This window comes from Hibiscus syriacus, unplaced genomic scaffold, assembly GCF_006381635.1.
Source record: "Hibiscus syriacus cultivar Baekdansim isolate YM2019G1 unplaced genomic scaffold, ASM638163v2 tig00110747_pilon, whole genome shotgun sequence".
NCBI classification, from domain to species: domain Eukaryota; kingdom Viridiplantae; phylum Streptophyta; class Magnoliopsida; order Malvales; family Malvaceae; genus Hibiscus; species Hibiscus syriacus.
Window position 1 is genome coordinate 1385941 of NW_024062848.1, and position 20639 is coordinate 1406579.

General features: G+C 36.0%; 1 protein-coding gene across 1 annotated transcript; it reads left to right on the plus strand.

Annotated features, from left to right (window-relative positions):
* Positions 1–18871: 18871 nt before the first annotated feature.
* On the plus strand, positions 18872–19358 carry LOC120139449 (21 kDa protein-like). The gene has a single exon (XM_039154654.1). It carries the CDS (start codon positions 18956–18958, stop codon positions 19337–19339), a length of 384 nt encoding a protein of 127 aa, XP_039010585.1. The 5' UTR covers positions 18872–18955; the 3' UTR covers positions 19340–19358.
* The last annotated feature ends 1281 nt before the right edge of the window (positions 19359–20639 follow it).

Here is a 20639-nt window from a genome sequence, read left to right on the forward strand (position 1 = left end):
GCCCTTGAGCTGAATAAAACCGACCTCGAAAGGTCCTCATCGACAGATGACTTTTCTCGACTTAAGTTATGATGTCGGAAAGCGGTTTTTTTTGTCACTAAGGCACGATTAACCCAGGTGTTCTTCTCGACTTGGAAACCTTGATTGCAGCCGGACAATAGTGTGATTGAGGTGTCATCGAGCTGATTGGAATCGAACTCGACAATTTTATTGACAGATAACCCTTCTTGCCTTGAGCTATTCTGTAAGCTTGATTTGCCTCTAAGTTGAATATAATCGAACTCAAAAGTCTTTAGTAGATAACCCTTCTTGACTTAAGTTATGCTGCAAATGATGTGCCTTGGAGCTGAACGTAGTCGAACTCGAGGGTCTTTGGCAGATAGCCCTTCTCGACTTAAGCTATTCTGCAAATGATGTGCCTTGGAGCTGAGCGTAGTCGAACTCAAAGGTCTTTGGTGACAGATAACCCTTCTAGCCTTGAGTTATGCTGTAAATGATATGCCCTTGAAGCTGAGTGTAATCGAACTTAAGGGTCTTTAGTTGGCAGATAACCCTTCTTGACTTAAGTTATACTGCAAATGATGTGCCTTCGAAGCTGAACGTAGTCGAACTCGAGGGTCTTTGGCAGATAGCCCTTCTCGACTTAAGCTATTCTGCAAATGATGTGCCTTGGAGCTGAGCGTAGTCGAACTCAAAGGTCTTTGGTGACAGATAACCCTTCTAGCCTTGAGTTATGCTGTAAATGATATGCCCTTGAAGCTGAGTGTAATCGAACTTAAGGGTCTTTAGTTGGCAGATAACCCTTCTCGACTTAAGTTATGCTGCAAATGATGTGCCTTGGAGCTGAGCGTAGTCGAACTCAAAGGTCTTTTGTTAGCAGATAACCCTTCTTGACTTAAGTTATACTGCAAATGATGTGCCTTCAAAGCTGAACGTAGTCGAACTCGAGGGTCTTTGGCAGATAGCCCTTCTTGACTTAAGCTATTCTGCAAATGATGTGCCTTGGAGCTGAGCGTAGTCGAACTCGAAGGTCTTGGTGGGCAGATAGCCCTTCTGGCCTTGAGCTAAGCTGCAAATAGTTTGTTTAAAAATGGCTTCCCTTTACGGGTCGAAAACGATTATGATTCTTCAGGTGGTTCCCCTAAGCTGGTCTGGGAAAACCTACTGATAAATTCTGACAGCCGGATATCTTCCGTCGTGGAATTGAAATCTGGCTTGAAAGTGTTAACTGAAAAGATGTTGCTCATTGTTGAGTTGAACTGAACTGAATTTGATCTGAATTGGTTCTCGAACCCATCTGAAATTGGTTCTGAGATCTGTATATATGTAAAGTCGATTGAGGTGTAGCTTCTTGCTGCTGAGTTACACCATTGTTCTTTAAAGGTGCCTGCAAGTCGAGTAGCCTTCATCCTGAAGTCGAAGCTTGACTCTGAAAGCTGCAAAATTATGCATGCTAAAATGATGAATGTAATGCACCTAAGTATGTCTAAGATGCATGCAACATGAATAAATTATGTGTTATTTCTTGGATGGAGTCTCGTGCTTTGCCTGCCAATCTCCTCCATGTAATCGATCGTGCCCCATTTGCTTCTCGAGCTTGGGCTTTACAGACATTTCATATCTGAGATTGTTCTGTTTGAAAACGTTTTTCTCCTTTTTCTTGTTTCAGGAGGGAGAAATGATAAAAATGTTGTAAAGTATTATTCGCAATTGAATCAAATTGTAAATGTGAGTTCAAAAAAAAAAAAAAAATATCAAAGGAATCAAGAGCTCTTTTAATGCTTTCAGAGTTACAAATCTTTGACAAATGTTCAAAGGGACGAGTCGGCTTTAGGTTGACCTCCTTTCTAAGGTTTTTTGGTAAAAACGTCATTTTTTTTAAAATATCGCAACATGCTTTGGCACTTTAATTGGGTGCGGACAAAATGACGCAACTAGCATGATCAATTACTAGACCTTTTATCTCAGTCCTCTGAAATCTTTCATTTGTTCAAGCTTTGTAGGCTCTTCCAACAAAGGCAGTGCAAAAAATATCGGTCTAAAAATGAAATTCTTGAGTGCTCGTGTGTAGTTGACTATAACAGGTGTTCCTTAACTCCCTTAGTCCATTTTACCGAAAATTTCTTAGATAAATTTGATTTAATTTGTCATTATCTGGCTAGCTGAATCCATAAAGCCGGGGCATTTAACCAATTGCCTTAGAGGGACAACTTAACATTATAATCACTCTTATCAAGTCAACTGAAGGGTTCATCGCATCACAGAGTTTTCAACCTGACAAGAGCAGTGGAGCAAACACCGAATTGCCAAGTGTCCGAGCAATGTCATGGTTTGGACGTAATCTACTCATAAGGCCAGGGCTTTCAAGTTTCCTCTATAACCAATTGCCTTAGCGGAATAGCTCAGTTTTTACGGATTTAATTTCTTAAGATTGTTAAGAAGAACCTGTTATAGCCTAGGTATTTGTTGAAAGTCAACAATTTCATCTTTAGAGTTTAATTTTAAAGCAGCTGACCTAAACTAGATTCACATACTCGACTCTTTCATTTGTAAAGATCATCATCGTCATTGAACATCTTAAAAAACATAGTAATTGTCATATGCAAATGATGCCCCATGTTGTCCGTACCTTATGAAAGGGAAATTGGTTAATTCTAAGAACTGGATAAGGTCAAAGTCCTTGTTTTAAATCATGTTACTTCGTCAAAGATTCGTAACTTTGAACCGTTTACAGAGTTTCTTAATTCAGATGATATTCAAAGAATTGTGAGTTTGCAAATGTGATTCATTGCTTACAACCTTTAAAGTAACATAAATTTGATTAAAATGTCTTTACAAAAACTTGAGAAAAAAAATGGAAGAAAAACAAAGTCAAACAGAATGCCTCAAATGATGAAATGATATCCCTCACTTGGATGCCCCCAAGTTGTTGAAGTCGATCCAGTTCTGGTTGCGCATCTTTGTACAACCCTCTTGAATGCGTAACAGTTCTCAATTGTGTGCCCTGGACTCCGCCGTGATATTCACAATACGCATTCTCATCATACCACTTGGGGTATGGGGGCTTCATGGGTTCTACTGGATATGGTGACACCACATGGGTGTCAAGAAGTTGCTGGTAAAGCTCTTTGTAGGTCATGGGAATTGGGTCGAAATGTTCCCTTTCCCTCCTGGAATCTTTTAGAAGTACCTAACGGTACAGCTGCAGTTGATTTGGGCTGGAGATTGTAACACCTTTGCTGGAGTGTTTGATGTTATTAACCTCTCCATCCCTCTCCCTCATAGGAAGCTTCTTACTGGCTTCCCCATCCTTAATCTTGCCTTGCTTTATGGCCGACTCAATCATTTCTCCGGCCATAACCAAGTCTGAAAAGCTTCCTGATGTGATCGCCACCAGATGCCCGAAGTATGGAGCCTTCAGAGTCTGCACGAAAAGTTTCCGAGTTTCCTTTTCATCTAACGGTGGATGAACTTGCACAGCCAAGTCCCTCCATTTTTGTGCGTACTGCCTGAAACTCTCGTTATGCTTCTTTTCCATGTTTTGTAGCATAACTCGATCTGGCCTTATGTCATTGTTATGCTTGTATTGTTCCAGAAATGACTTGGCCAGGTCCTTCCAGGTCTTGATGTTTGATCGGCTTAGCTGGTTGTACCACCGAATGGCTGAGCCCGACAGACTATCCTGAAAGCAGTGGATCAGAAGTTGGTCGTTTCCTCCATATCCTGTCATCTTTCGGCAGAACATGGTGATGTGAGTGGATGGGCAACTATTCCCGTCAAACTTCTCGAACTCCGGGGACTTAAATTTCGGGGGAAGAACCAAGTCCGGGACTAGACTAAGTTCCGCTGCATCGATTTCATGGTAGTCACGGTCTCCTTTGACTATATTCATTTGGTCCTCCAATTGTTTGATTTTTTCCTCCATCTTCCTCGCTTTTACCTCTTCGTCCAAATCCGGTACATGGTAATAACCCGGATTGTTCTTAGGGTTGAATACAGAGGACGAGGGCTTTGCTTTTGCAGCAGATGAGTCCCCTCGAAGTTCTGGTAAGATTTCAGGTGAGATAACCACCTGTGGGGTAGGTTGTATAGTTACCCCTTCCGATGAATCTGCCCCAGGCGCACTGGTCTGTTGTAAGCCAACTACTTGGCAACGATCTGATCAACCAAGGACTCTTGGTTCTTTGTGATTGTTTCCAGAGTATTTCGACTGTTCTGGTTTATTTTGTCTTCTAGTTCCTTTTGTAGTTTTAACATATTCTCCTCGATTTGTGTAATTCTGGCTTCCATCCTCTTCTTCTTCAAACGAGTGTTATGTGGATGGGGTGTGTCCAGTACTTGAGGCGGTGTATCCAGTATTTACTCCTTTTGATGAGACATGTATATATTAGTTAATGTGAATGCAAACAAAATGCACAAAAAATAAGAAATGCAAAATGTCTAAATATGTGATGCATGAAATGTCTGAGGCATTGATCCAAAAAATGTGCCTGTTATTCTGAATAACCCCTATTGGTGACAAAAGTGTTACGTCTGAAGAGACAAAAAACTCTTTTGATGGTACGAGTCATGTACAGCTTCTGACAGGTTGATTCGTCTTTTTCACTAGTTGAATATCCTGCCGAACCATCCCGGCTCCTTTGGCTAAAATGTGCAAATAATGAGATGCTTGCCCCCAAAAGGTCTCGAAGGACTGCATCTCCGGCTCTCACTATCTGCCGAGCTTGTTTCTAAAAATGCCATTGGAGCGAGAGAAACTATCCAAAGCTTGCTTCTTGAATTCATCAGCAATGGCATCCCGCTCAGTTAGGGTTTCACCATCTTGTTCTTGTAGTTTTTTTTAAAAGGAGCGACCGGGTCAGTGACCTTTTCCTCGTATTGCCCCTGCAACTTTGCCTTTGAGTATTCTCTGACCACGGCTGGACTTCTGAGCTTTTTATCTCTTTGTATTGTAACCCCTTTGTCCATTAATATTGATTATTCATGTTTAACAAACACATTTTTGGTGGATCAACACCCCGTTTTAAATGATGCGAATGATGAAAATAAAATAAAATAAAACAAAAATAAAAGAGTTAGTGAAGTAAATCAAAACAAAATGAAAAAATCCTACCCCACATGATATCTACCCCACATGCTTTAATTCCTACCCGGACATGATCTCTATCCCGTATGCTAATTTCAAACAAATCCTAACCGCATATTTGTCTAGTTCGCATGCTTTGAACAGAAAGTAAAGCATGAAATAAAACAGCCTAAGGTTTGAAGTGAGGTTTTGAGGTGGGCTCTAATTCTCCATAGTCTCCCGGTTTAGGTTCTAAAAAGGTACTCGAGTTCTCCTTGCCGGTGCCCCCTTGGGCTTGCCAGACCCTTAGTCCTAAGCTCATTACAAGCTTGTGTGGACTAAGTTAAACTCGAGAGGACACATTCCCTTATGCCCATACGGTGAATAAATTCACACGAAGACATAAGGTATATGAATCCCGAAGGCTACTTGCTAGGCATATGCGGTGAATAAATTCACACGAATGCGTCGCTTTCACCCCCACTTAAAAGGGTTCGGAGCTCGGGTTTAGAGCTTAGAGATGACAATTTTGAAAAAAATCTGAAATCATTAAAAAACATCAGTACAACTATTTATTTGAAACAAAAATAATCAAAGGTAAATAATTGGAATCGAATAGATAAATTAAAATTTAAATTTACAATTTTCGCATAAAAAGACAACGGAAAATTAATTCTGGCCTGACTCACTTACCTGTCCCCAGCGGAGTCGCCAAACTGTCGCAACCGTCTTTCGGTTGGGCCCCGGAATTGGGCTTCGACTTGAAATGAATTGGGTTGGGAGTCGCCACCGACCACTTTAAATCGAATTTAGGTGGGTCGGACACCATCTTACCTGATCTGCGTTATACCAGAAATGTGTCGGGTTCGGGAGTCGGTTACGGTCAAGGAAGGATTAGCACCCTTGAACCGCCCTTTCGGTACCAATTAATTTATCAGTTGTTTTTAATTGCGAAAATTACAAATTTAAATTGAAATTTAGAAATCCGACTCGAATTGCTTACCTCTGATTAATTGAGATTTTACTGAAAAGGACAATAAATGTTAGATAGCAAGAATAAATAAATAAAAATGAAAAGATAAAAAAAAAATAGTGCTAAAAAATAAATCAAAGGAAAAGAAAATAATAATATACCAAAGAAGTAAAATTAAAATTAATTAAATAAGTAAATAATAAAGGAGTATTAAAAAAAATTATTTAAAAGTAAAAATGAAAGCAATATGAGAAAAGAAAAAATACTAATAATAATTAAAAAAAGCATGATAATAATAATGAATAAAATAAGAATTCAGGGATCATATTGCAACAAATATAAAATATAAATGAGGATCAAATCGAAACAATTAAAAATCCAGCGGCCAAATTGAATGTGGTGACTGAAATGAAATGCGACTCAAAATACCAGGGACCACGGAGAGAATTTAAGAATCTCCTATTTGCATAATGGTCCCTGCTATATATATATCTAACTCAGCTTGTTTTCGTTTCATTCTCGACATTTCTCAGAAAACCATCTCGTGAGAGAGATGCTCTCAGCCGGCCCTCCCGACCGAACCTCGACCACTGATCATCGCCGTCTTCGGCCGCCGCCCGTGACGGCCGAAACAAATGCCAAAACCTTACCAAATGCTCCTCTAAAGCCCCTCGTCCTAACCCCGAGCACCAGTCACGCAAAAACACCCTTAAACGGCGTAGATCTAAGCCGAAACCAATCGGCTTCCTCACCTTTCTGATGCGCTCCTCTGGTTCTGGATGTCCTTGCTTGTTTTCCTTTTATTTGTTGTATTTTTGGCGTTTTGGTGTTGGCTATTGTGGTTTGGTTTCACGGTTGATGCTTCTGTTTTTGCCTTGTTCTTGTGTTCTCGTTTACTGTTCTCGTGGATTCTCGTCCGGTTTGTTTGTGATGGCTCTCTGTTTGTTTTTTCTGTGTGCTTGGTTTACTGTGAGCTGTTGTTTTTCTTTTGGTTTCGACTGGGTTTGATGGGTTTTTGTATCTGACGTTTCGGCTTATGATGGTTTCTCGATGATGGTGTGTGTTGGTACTGTTGGTCTTGTGGTGACCGGCTCTTGGGTTTTTTTGTGACTTGATGATTTTCGTGGGTCTTGGTTTCCTCCGATCTTGTTGAGGTTCCCCACCTTGTGGCAGTGTTGATGCCTTGATTTTATAGGCTCCCGTGGGGGCTATTTCCGGTCGTGGTTGGAGTTGATCTCGGATATTCCGGGGTGGTTTTCGGTGATCTCGGATGGTTCAGTCCGAGTAGCTCCGATTTGGTGCTGCACGTGGCCGGAATTCTCGGCTGACCGGTGACTTTAGATCTCCTGGAACCCTTGATCTCGACCGTTGGATTGGGTCAGATCCAACGGTCCAAGATCATATGCGGCGCTGGACATACGTGATAACCCTAATCTGCTGTTGGGCTGGTTCAGGCCCACTTAACCAATATTGAACTCTGGTCTTGGACAGATTGGACCCCAAACGGATCTGAAACAAAAGAAGTAAAATAAAAATAAGTAATAATAATAAATAAAAAGAAAAAGGTAAATAAATTAAAACAAAAGAAGAACATTTTCTAAAAATCTATATAATATATTTTTACAAACATTTTAATATTATATATTATATATTTTTAAAAAATATTTTCAAAATTATAGTTTTCTAAAATGTTTTAAAAACTATATAATATATATTTCAAAAATATTTTAAAAACTATATATTATATTTATTTTTAAAAACGTTTTAAAAAATATATATATATAAATGTTTTCAAAATGTTTTAAAAACTATATATATATATTTCAAAATGTTTTAAACTATATAATATACATGTTTTCAAAAATGTTTTAAAAACTATATATTATATTTATTTTCACAAACGTTTTAAAAAACTATATAATATAAATGTTTTCAAATATATTTTATAAAATCCATTTGCAAACTATATAATATAGATATATATATGAAGATAAATAAATAAATGGACGAAAATGAGTGTCTACAGTGATGTATGAGTTAATACTTTGTATTTAGTAAAAAAATTATTAATGTTACAATTAGAACTCGTCATGTCGGCATGACGAGTTTTATGTTTTTTTCAAAAATTTTATTTTCAAAAAAAAAAAATCTATCTAAATTAAAAAAAAATATTATTTTAATAGAACTCATCACGTCAACATGATAAGTTTTAAAAAAAATAAATAAATATTAGACCCGACGCCTAGGTCCAATAAAATATACTTTTTAGTGGAACTCGTCATATTATCATAACGAGTTCCATGAATACTATAATAAATGTCATAGATCCCAAAATAATATTTTTGGTTCGGTATTTGGTCTAATTATTTAGCCCGCTTGCCGTATTAAAAAAAAAAAGACAAAAATCTGATTAGGCTTAGGAAGCCAAAAAGAAACAAAAAGTGGGTACTCAATGATCAAACATTTATATTTAGAGCACTGGATTTGTATGTTTAGTCCCATCTGTAACATTGAGCACTTTTCTTCCACTTTCCTCCTTTACATCAGTTAAAACTAGTTCAAATTGAATTATTTAATTAATTTTTAATCGTTAATTGAATGGATATTTTTAAAATTATTAAATTAGTAAGTAATTTAGTTGAAAGTTTTATAATTTTTAATTATATTAATTTGTGTTTAATAGAATTTTTTTTTATTTGAGTAAAAAATTTATTGACTCTTTAAGTATAAAAAGTTAATTTAATTAAAAATAATTGAATTTTAATTTTTAATGAGTTTGAGCTTAAAATATATATGTAATATATATTAAATGTTTAATATGTTCGATTAATTCAATGAATTAACATATTTCAATCCAAAGTAATTGATAACTAAACTTTAAAAAAATTAAGCATTAATCATTCTAATATTCAATTAACCGATCAATTAAAATAATTTTTAATATACATGATTAATTCAATTAAAATCGAACAATAAACGTTCCTAATTACTACGCTAAAAGCTTTCAGGTTGTATAGGTGCGTGACGCCATGGTGAAAGGGTCGAGTAGGCTGTGTCACAAGGTAACACGTCTCCTTAATGAATGCCATGAAATCAGGCTCCCCAAAACAGGGAAAGACGAGATAAAAACTCTCACGTATAGTTTAGCTAGCCTTTCATTTGGTTTCATACTGATTTTAGGCTTTTTGCCAATTATATTATTTTACTTTATTTTCACACCTCTTTATTGACTGCTTTTTTTATTCGGCCTATGTTTCCATTCCCAGTTTTGGTTTCCCGAACACTACACTATACTCCTAATGCTTGCTATGGGTTGCCACTTCCACAACCCAAACGAAATTATCAGACTACTACAGTGACCATTGCACCAAACGCGTTGACATTTAACGTTAATAAATTTGAAGTATAAATTCTAAATTATTAATGGGACAAAAGCAGCCAAATAACGAGGTGAAAAAAATTTCCTCTGATAAAGACCATTAGAATTTATTTTTTCCAATGGGATATTATGTATACTAAATGACGGAAGACGTATATATAACCTGACGTTTTCATAAAGACACATGGAAGATTCCACGTCTTCTCAATCTCCATGTATGATTTTAGATGCGAAAATGGTGATGTCGTTTGTTAGTGCTCTTGAGCTGATAGATGAGTTAGTCAGAGATGACATATGAACAGACGCCATTAATAAGGCTTCAGTTATTGGTATCCTTGACCTGGCGGAAGAGCTGGTCGGATAGGGCGGAACAAACGCCATTAATAAAGTTTGAGAAGATAAAAAAGACAAACGCCATTAACAAAGTTTGAGAAGACAAAAAAGATAAACGCCTGACCTAACACAGGAAGACGTCGTATTTTTTTAACGTTTTCTAGAATAAATTAAATAATTTCGACGACTTTTGATTGAAATTGTAGCATTCAACATATTTAAAAAATAATTTATCAATTATCCTATACTAAAAAAATTATTTTCCATTACATTATCAGAAAAATAATTGCCTAAAAATTTCTTTGATTCTTTGAATTTGTCTTCCATATTTTGAGACCCTCTAGAAGAGCTGAAGAGGAGTAGCCGAGGCTATTATTATTTAAGGTTATGATTCAGTAGTAGTAGACGGCCCCACCCATTCACGGTTTCCCACTTTCTTTTCTTAAAGTCGGTAGATAGATCTGCCGGGTGAATTCACGAGATAATGTTCTCGATTTTTTTTTTCACGATATGGTGCACATCCCAGATTAATTGCTGGAATGGGGTGAATTCTACAGTGATCGCCATAGGACGCCATGCAATCCAGGCGACCTTGGAGGTCGCCATGCAATCCGGGCGACCTCCAAGGTCGCCATGGCATCCGGGCGCCCTGTGTGTATTTTGCAAAGGTCGCCATGCAATCAACATGGGACGTGGGAATGCATGGGGGAGGGGATGCATGTTGTGCATGGGACGTGGGAACTGTGCATGGCCATGCAGATGCATGTTGTGCATGGGACGTGGGAACTGTGCATGGCCATGCACGTCGAACGGTGTAGGTCACGGCGGCGTGGTAGGTAGGTCGCCATGGAGTCTCGGCGACCAAGGTCTGGTCCTGTGCTGTAGCTGCATGCATGCGTTGCATCATAGCTGAGAGATTCCTGCACCCGTAGCTGTATGTGTTGCATCTATAGTTGCGTTATTGCAGCGTTAATTTAGCTGTCAGCCTTTCAATGCTCAATAGTTAGACGACAATGCTAATATTATTTGCTTCAACAATCAAATTTAATGACTCTGTCCAACGCTCAGTTGCTTTATATAAAGGATATGGGGTTTAGGGTAGAAGTACAAGCAGAACCAGCACATATAAACTTTGCCGAGAGAAAGAAAAGGAAGAAGAAGAAAAGAAGATAAAGGCTCAAACATAGTTCGTGAGGTAATTTTTTTATTGTTTAATTTAGTTTATTATATGAAATTATTAGTTTGTTAGTTTCGGGTTTAGGGTAAAATTAAAATCTAGTTAATTAGTTTGTTAGTATAAATTATTAGTTTGTTAGTTTAAGTTATATTATATTAGTTATTAGTTTAAGTTATATATTATATATAAAAAATAGTTAATTAGTTTCTTAGTTTAAGTTATTAAATATAAAAAATATTAATTAATTTGTTAGTGTCTTTAAACGTATATTAGGTTGTTCGTTGAAGATGAAGTTATATTATAAAAAAATTAATTAGTGCTTAATTAGTTTGTTATTTTAACTAAGTTATATAATAAAGAAATAGTTTATTAGTTTAAGGTATATTATAATATATTAGATTATATAAAATTAATTTGTGGGAGCTATTGTTGTTTAAATAAATATTTGTTTACACATACAGGACATTATTTCACAATATTTGCCCACGTACAAATTGATTCGAAGAAAGAAACAAGGCAGGAAAAGAAAGTAAAGGAAGAAGGCATAAAGACGTGAGTAATTTATTATTTTTTGTTGTCCATTTTTGTTGTTGTGTATGTGTAAATTAGTTAGTTAGTAAGTTATATTAGATTATATAAACTAATTTGTGCGAGATAATTTCCGTTTAAAAAATATTGTGTTTAAAAATATTTAGTGTTGTTTTAAAAATATTTTGTTTAATTTAAATTGTATGTGTATATTAGTAAGAAGTAAAAATTAATTGAATGAAATAATCCGGACAACGCATTATCTCGCGAAATAATTATTTCGAGAACATTATCTCGACAGTTTTGCCTAACAAATTTGTTTGATATTTTTAAAAAATAAAAATATTATCAAACTAATCATTATTATTAGTAATAATTACTAAATGATTAGTATCAAATCTAAATCATTAAATATTTATAATAAATAATTATTAGTGATTATGACTAAATCATATTATATTAAATCATTAAATATCAAATCATTAGATTAATAGTAATTATCAAATCATTATTAGGTTTATTAGTAAGCAATCAATCAAGTTAAATAATAAATTTTATTTGATCATTAATATAATATTATATTATATTAATAATTTATGAAAGTATCTTATCTAATTTTTTAATCTAAATTAATTTATTTTTTATTTGTAGAGAAAATGAGCAGCAACTTTTTCACGATTGTCCATTATAATGGACAGATTATGGAAAATGAGGTCGGAGTAGTTTTTCAGTCTGAAAAACCAATAAATATGATGTTCAAAAAAGACATCACATTTATAGAAATGAAGCATAAGATAGAAAGAAAAATTCGAGCTGCAGTTGATGGTTTGAGGTATAGGTTTATGATATGCTCTAACCCAGTCAGATATGCTGCAGTTCCACTTGAAGAAGATGATGATATTGAAACCATGGTTGGATTACATGAGTCAACCAATATAGCAGTTATTGAATTATTTGTTGATGTGCGTAACATATGTGATGTTCCTGGGTCATCAAGAGGTGTGGCTCAAAATCCATCTGAAATGGCTTTATATAGTCAGTTTGAGGAGCCGACATACAGGTTCCCGAACAGTTTTATGGCACTATTGGAAAGTGTAAATGAAGTCGGGGGGACATCTACAGCAGCAGAGTATGAGACGAGAAACATACCGGAATTGGTTGTTGATATTGACGCTGAAAATCGATGGGGAGAAATTCATGATGATTCAAGCGAAGATGAAGAAACTGAAGAACCCGTTTTGGGCGGCGACGGAAATATTTTTGGTGGAGGTGCAATTGATGAAGTTCCAACACCGTATGAAGCTACTCCTCACATGTACGAGATAGATTATGATGCAATGAGGGCACCTGAATTCCCAGACATGCCACATTTACCTCCGTACTAAATGACTGAATCATTCGATAATTCTGGTGAATTTTCAGTTGGGGTGCAATTCAGAGGAAAAAATAAAGCTACGCTGGCGATTAAAGAGTACTGAATCAAATGCCATGTTGATGTCCATGTTGCAGAGTCCAACCAGAAAACCCTATACGCAAAGTGTGTAAAATATGGCCCAGAGTGCAAGTGGAAGATCAGAGTGTCGAAAAATCAAAGGCACGATGTTTGGGTCATCACGAGGTACAATGGTTCGCAAACATGTTTGCGAAACTCCATCGAACAAGACCACCGACTATTGGACTCCGATGTAATATGTGAATACGTGAAGGCGATGGTTGAAAAGGATCCAAGGATATCTTGTTCAGTGTTAGCTGCATCTATTCGAAGCCAATTTGGATATCAAGTAAAATATGGCAAGGTGTGGAATGCGAAAATGAAGGCAATGAAGTTGACGTATGGAGATTGGGATACATCGTACAATGAGCTACCACATTTGCTACAAGCAATGAAGCGATTTATCCCAGGAACTATAGTGAAGTCTCAAACCATGCCCGCATATGACGAAGAAGGTCAACTTCTGCCAGGGAAGAAAATATTTCATAGACTATTTTGGGCATTCAAGGCATGTATTGAAGGATTTCCATTTTGCAAACGTATGATCCAAGTAGATGGTATGTGGTTGTATGGTCAATATAGGCATGTACTTTTGATGGCAGTTGCTCAAGATGGTGAGCGAAATATCTTCCCAATTGCATTCGCCATTGTTGAGGGAGAGACAACAGAGGCTTGGGATTTCTTTCTGACCAATCTACGTCAATATGTCGTTCGTGAAGATGGAGTTTGCTTGATATCCGATAGAGGAACGGGTATTTTGGCGGCAATTGAACGACCAGGAAGTCGTTGGATACCTCCATATGCATATCCGACATTTTGTATCCGTCATATTGGCAAGAATAGTATCGACCAGTTTCATAACGCACATATTTGTAGCGAGATAGTCAGCATGGGTAAGTTTTATTTTCAATATTTGTGTATTTTTTACGTGGTTTTTTTAATTGCGGTTTAACACAATATATTATGGAACAGGATACGAACTACGTCGACCAAATTTTGACAAGAGATTGGAGAATTTGAAGGTATTTTACGATGATCAGCGTGTTTGGAAGTGGGCTTCAAAAATACCACGGGAAAAATGGTCGCAAGCATACGATGAAGGTCGGAGATACGGACATATGACCACAAACCTTGTTGAGGCCATTAATTCGGTACTAAAAGGTACACGCCATCTCCCAATAGCGAGTGTGGTGAAAGAGACGTACTTTAGACTGGGTAAAGTTTGGTCGGACAAAGGCAAGGAAATTGAGAGTCTCATAAATAGAGGTAAAACTTGGGCTCCTACAATGGTGGAATCAATGGAAGCAAATGAGCGATTGGGAACATCAATGGTTGTTAATAATTTCGACCGAGTTGGTCATACTTTTGTCGTGTCATGCATACGTCGTAACGTCGGAGGAGAAGACCAAACATTTAGAGTTGATTTACGACACAAATGGTGTGATTGTGGTCATTTTCAGGCATGGAAATATCCATGTGCTCATGCAGTCGCTGCATGTATGTATGCTGGTGTAAGCGCATACACTTATGTTGATGAATGCTTCCACCTACGTAGGATATTAAATGTCTACAGCTATGTGTTCAGACAGATCCCGAATGAATCATATTGGCCCAAAAAGGATCATGATGAATGGCTACCAAATCCAATGCTTCGCAGAAGTCCAAAGGGTCGACCTGAGTCCACTCGAATTCATACCAGTATGGATTTTCATGCTATAAAGAGAGGTCAAGCAAAGAGATGCGGATTATGTAGGGGTGAAGGCCATTCAAAAAACAATTGTCCTAATTTACCAAGATATAGGCCTCATCATTAGTAATCATATATGTATTTCTATGTATTTATTAATCATTATAAAAATGATTTAATAATGATTTAAATATTTAATGATTTGATGATTTAGTAATGATTGATAATAATCATTATAGTAATGATTGATAATAATCATTATAATAATGATTTAGTAATAATCATTATAAAAATGATTTAATAATGATTTAAATATTTAATGATTGATGATTTAGTAATGATTTGATAATAATCATTATAATAACGATTTTATAATAATTATTTAGTTATTATTTAGTAATTATTTATAATAATGATTTAATACTAATGATTTAATAATTATTACTAATAATTATAGAATACTAACAAATGAGTGTACAAGTGTGGATTACTGAGTTTAAATTTATACATAGTCGAATTTATTAATGATTTAAAATAGTTGATTTACTAAATATTTAATTATTTGATACTAGTAATGATTTGATACTAAAAATCATTGTTAAGGTTAAAAAAGTAGTCTAATTTCAATAAATAATTGTAATAAATAGCAAACGAGTTTACAATTGTTGTCGATGTCGGGGTGTTGTTGAATGATAATGTCGGGGCGGACGTCTGATACGTTGTGGCCGTTGTGGCTCAGGAGTATTGTACCCATCCCCCTCATTCATTGGGTGTATTTGAACTGTCATGTGTTCAAAGTCATACGTCGACGAAAACGTAGGAGAATAGATGGGTGCCTCAGGCTGCACAAACTCTGGTATGTATGCCGGGCCAGTAGAATCATCAACTGCGTGATGCAACGATTGTGGTGCGCTATTATCCACATCGGTCATTTCCGCTTCAGTTTGTAGAGATGAACTCCCACTCCCACTCAATAGAGAGTATTCAGCTTTACCAAATCTTTTCTTAAACCTCAAAAATTGTCGCCTCTCTACTATTGTTGTGAGGAACGGCTTTCCATTATCCAAAAAATAAGCAAGGTAAGCCGAAGTCTCAAAATTAAAGTCGTCGTGTTGAATGGCGTCAAGAGTTGGCATGAATGAAGCCCTATTGTTCCAAGCATTAATGTAGGTTGCATGCTTCTCAACCCAATTAACGCTTTCTTTACGACGACCATCAAATCTGTGCAGGTCGTCATGCGTCTCAACCCAATTCACTGGACGACGACCATCTAAGTTTTGGAGGAGGTCATGATCCCATGGACTCCGCGGAATAGGTTGGTGGAAGTGGAATTGCCTCAGCACTCTATCCCTAAATTGGATCTTAACAAAAGCAAAATTGATCAATGGTGTAACAGCACACCAAAATTGAAACCCATCTAAAATATCGTGCGGTATCAACGCAAATAATTCTTCATTCATGTATGGTCTCCAATTAAACTGTAAAATTACAAAAACAATAAAATTTATTTAAATAAAATAATATAGTTAATTTAAATAATAATTAAAAAAATACAAATTATGCATACCTCCTTTTTTGGCCTTAATGTCGATCTTCAACCTGAACTCTTTAATGTTGTTGTGCACCAACCCTGTGCCTTCAATTTTATGCCTCCATCTGTATATCAATCAAAACAAAAATAGAGACATTTTGTTCAATAATTTTAATCAAAATAAATATTTTTTAATTAATATTTTATATTAAAATAGAGGATTCATATTACCTTCCGGCAAGTGGAAAGTCAACCGCAGTCCGACTAATCGGTGTCAAAAACGGAAGTCTATGCCAAGCCCATGATTGTAACAGCAACAGACATCCACCGATTTCTACTGTATTATTATCATTCACGACTAATGACGCCTTGCACATCTCACGATACAAGAACGCCAATATCGCCGAACCCCAGCTATATTGCCTACAATTCTCAAAATTTGTTAAAAAAAGAAGATACTGAGTGTGAACATAACTACCGGATTTATCAGGCATCAAAATTCCCCCAATCAATTGTAATATATATGCTCGTGTTGCATATATTTCGTGCTCCGTACTATTTGATTGAAGTTGAAATTCATTCTTCAACCATGACAACCTCACCCGCCACCCTTTACACTCTGGTGGTACGGGCGCTTTCCCAAGAAACAAGTTGCAAAGTTGTTCCACCTTATTAAACTCATGTGACATTACCACCGGCATCCCATTAGTTTGGACCCCGAGTTGCATTGCCACATCCTCCAAAGTTATCGTGCATTCGCCACACGGCAAATGAAACGTGTGCGTTTCTGGTCTCCAACGTTCAATCAACGCACTGATCAAACCTGGGACCAACTTGTAATCTCTCACAAATGTTATATACCAAAATCCAGCCTCTTGCAAATTTCTTCTATTAGTGGGTGTGGCTTGGGCACTTTATGTAGTCGAAGACGAAGGACTCGCTGCTCGTCCTCCTACAATTAAATATTTCAAAAAAATTATCACAATCATAAAATAATATTCAAATATTTATTAATTATAATTCATTAAACAAATATTTTATTCACCATTATTCCCAAATGACTTGAAATATGTTCATTGTCAAGCCTCAACAGTGGAATTTGGTCAGCCATTAGAATGAATCTGTAAAAAAATTAAACAACAATATTTAAAAAATCATTTAATATAATCTAATATAAACTAACTAACTAATTTACAACACTAAACTTAATATAATAACTTATAATATAATAAACTAATAAACTAACAAACTAAACTTTTTAAAATATAAGTTAAACGTAAACGCTAAACCCTTAAACAACTAATAAAATATTCTTTTATATAACTAAAACTAACTAATAAACTATTTTTCATTATAATATACTAATAAACTTACTAACTAATTTTTTATATATAAATTCAACAAACAAATATAACTTAACTATTTAACTAACACAAACTAATTAAATAATTTTTTTATATAACTAACTATTAACAAAACAAACTAATTAATTATTTTTTAACTATAAACTATCAAACATATACTAATTAAATAATTTTTAATTTATGTATACTATAACTTAAACTAACAATCATATAACCCTAAACTAACAAACTAATTAACTGCTTTTTGTTTTACCCTAAACCCTAAACTAACAAATTAAACATTTATAATAATAAACTAATTTAAATATAAAAAATTTACCTTATCTCCCTTCTTCTTCTTACTTTCCTTTCTCCTTTCTTTCCTTCCTTTCTCCCTTTCTTTCTTTCTCGGCTGCAATCTCTTCTCCCTTTCTTTTGCAATCTCTTCTCCCTTTCTTTCTTTCTTTTATAACCGGATGCCTCAATTATTTCACCAATAATTGTACAATTGCAGCTATGATATCATCAGCTGATTTCACGCAGCAATGGTTCAATTATTGTACCAATAATCAAATGGTTCACATGCATGCATTGGCTCAAATGGTTCACATGCATGCATTGGGAGCTGTAGGCATGCAGCGGGGAGCACGTGAAGGAATCTATGTGGCTGTGCATGTGCATGGATGATGGGAATGGCGCCGGGACCACATGGCGACCTACAAGGTCGCCGGGACTACATGGTGACCTACAAGGTCGCCAGGACTACATGGCGACCTACAAGGTCGCCTAGGCTGCATGGCGACCTCTCTATTCCTGCATGCTCCCCATTGGCTCGTATGGCTCGTATATGGCTCGTTGCATGCTCCCCATTGGCTCTCTATTCCTGCATGCTCCCCATTGGCTCGTATGGCTCGTATATGGCTCGTTGCATGCTCCCCATTGGCTCGTATGGCTCGTATATGGCTCGTATGTCACCCACCCCGTATGTCGCCTGGATTGCATGCGTCCTCCAAGGTCGCCTGGATTGCATGGCATCCTATGGCGATCACTGTAGAATTCACCGCATTCCAGCAATTAATTTGGGATGTGCACCATATCGTGAAAAAAAAAATCGAGAACATTATCTCGTGAATTCACCCAGATCTGCTTGTTTTTTATTTTATTTTAATGCAATGTGAAGGGAGGGTTAAGGACTCAGTAATTAGATTTTTATTGACAAAAATAATACTACATTTTTATCACATTCTTAAATCATAGAGTTCCCCTACCCCTGCAGAGCCATTGGCTATCGACACTTTGGCAGTAGAAAATCCAACATTATACGCGTCAAATTCCCCGTGTCGGTACACAGTTGCCTGTTTGCTTTTACCCAGCCCTCTGTGTCCAGTCCCTGGCGGCTTTTTCCCCTTCCATCCAGTAGAGCCCACGCCAACTGGCCCAGACGGCCATGTCGGTGAGCCTGAAGAGGGCTAGGTCAGCCCAGGCATTCATCTCCAAAATGAAGAAATTCAGGGGGCTTAGAAAGAGGGAATACGAAGCAATCAAAGACTGCATAGAGGAGATGAGTGAAGGCGTGGACAGGCTGAGCAAATCGGTGCAAGAGTTGAAGCACATGGGGCAGGCAAAGGGTCAAGATTTCTTGTGGCATATTAGCAATGTGGAGACGTGGGTTAGTGCTGCACTGACCGATGAGAACACTTGTTTTGATGGGTTTGCGGGGAGGGTTTTGGATGGTAAGGTTAAGGCCTCCATTAGAGCTCGTGTACTCAACGTTGCTCAGGTCACCAGCAATGCTTTATCTTTGGTTAACCAGTTTGCATCCAAGTGGTGATGGGTCTTCCTGCATGTTACTCTTTCAGTAAAGTTGGAAAAAAAAAGGAGAAAAAGTTGGTGTAGTATTAGTAGTGGCCATGGTTTGCTTATGGTTTGCTTTAGAGTAGGGATCTAAATGAGACGAAACAGATCGTGAGCTACTTGAGATTGACTCGGTTAAGGTTCGATAAATACTCGGATCGAATAGACTCGACTCAAACTCAAGTTTGATTCGAATTCTTAACGAGCCGAAACGAGCTACTAGATATTCGACTAAAAAAGCTCGTGAGCAGCTCGAAAATATAATATATTAAGATTTAAAAAAAAAATTAATTATTAATAATATTAACATTTATGTGTTGATTTTTTTAAATATAATAAGGTTTTCATATATTTAAGGTTCAAGTTCGAGTTTGATGATTAAATTTTGTTAAGTTTAAAATTTTTTTTCTTCTTTTCGAGTTGCTCACGATCTTCAGTTCAGGATTTCGAGTTTAATTCGAGCTTAAAAATTTTAAGCTCGCGAGTATTCGAGTCGAGTCGAGCCTCATTTCAGAGTTTTCAAGTCGATTCGAGCTTAGCAATATTCGAACTCGACTCGGCTCATTTTCACCCCTACTTTAGAGGACTAGCTTTAGGTCAGTTTTGTCATGTGGTTTGGTATTGAATCCTGTTTTCAAATGTAACGATATGAATATAAATATGAAACATCACGAGTTTAGTTTTAGAAAATATTTTATATTTTCATTTTCTATTTTTTAATTTTAGAAAATAGTTTCATTTTCAAAATTTTAAAACAATTAGAAGACATGTTTGGTTAATATAAATGAAAAATTGAATTCAAAAATAAAAATAGTGAAAATATATATTTTTAAAAATAGAAATGAACGGATAATTATTAAATAATTAAAGTATAATACAATTATTAAAATGTTTCATTACATAAATTGAATATATGAGTTATAGAAATATAAAGTAATGAATTTGACAAGAAATTTTTATAACCAAAAATTATTTTAGTTTACAATAACAATATAATGCTAATGTATATTAGAAATCAATTAAATAAAAAAAAACACAAAAAATATTATTTTCGGCAAGACACACAAAAGTAACATTAAAATAAAAAAATTAGTGGTATTTAAGGCCCTAAAACTTAAAAAAATAATATAGTCCGTGATTTTTTTTGCACTAAATGTGATCCTTAATTTGAGGAAAAATTATATAACCTTTTGATTAACAGAATCAAACATTGATTTTACGACACTTACGTGATAGTTAACAAAGCTTATATGGTCTGCAATATTATTGTGACATTT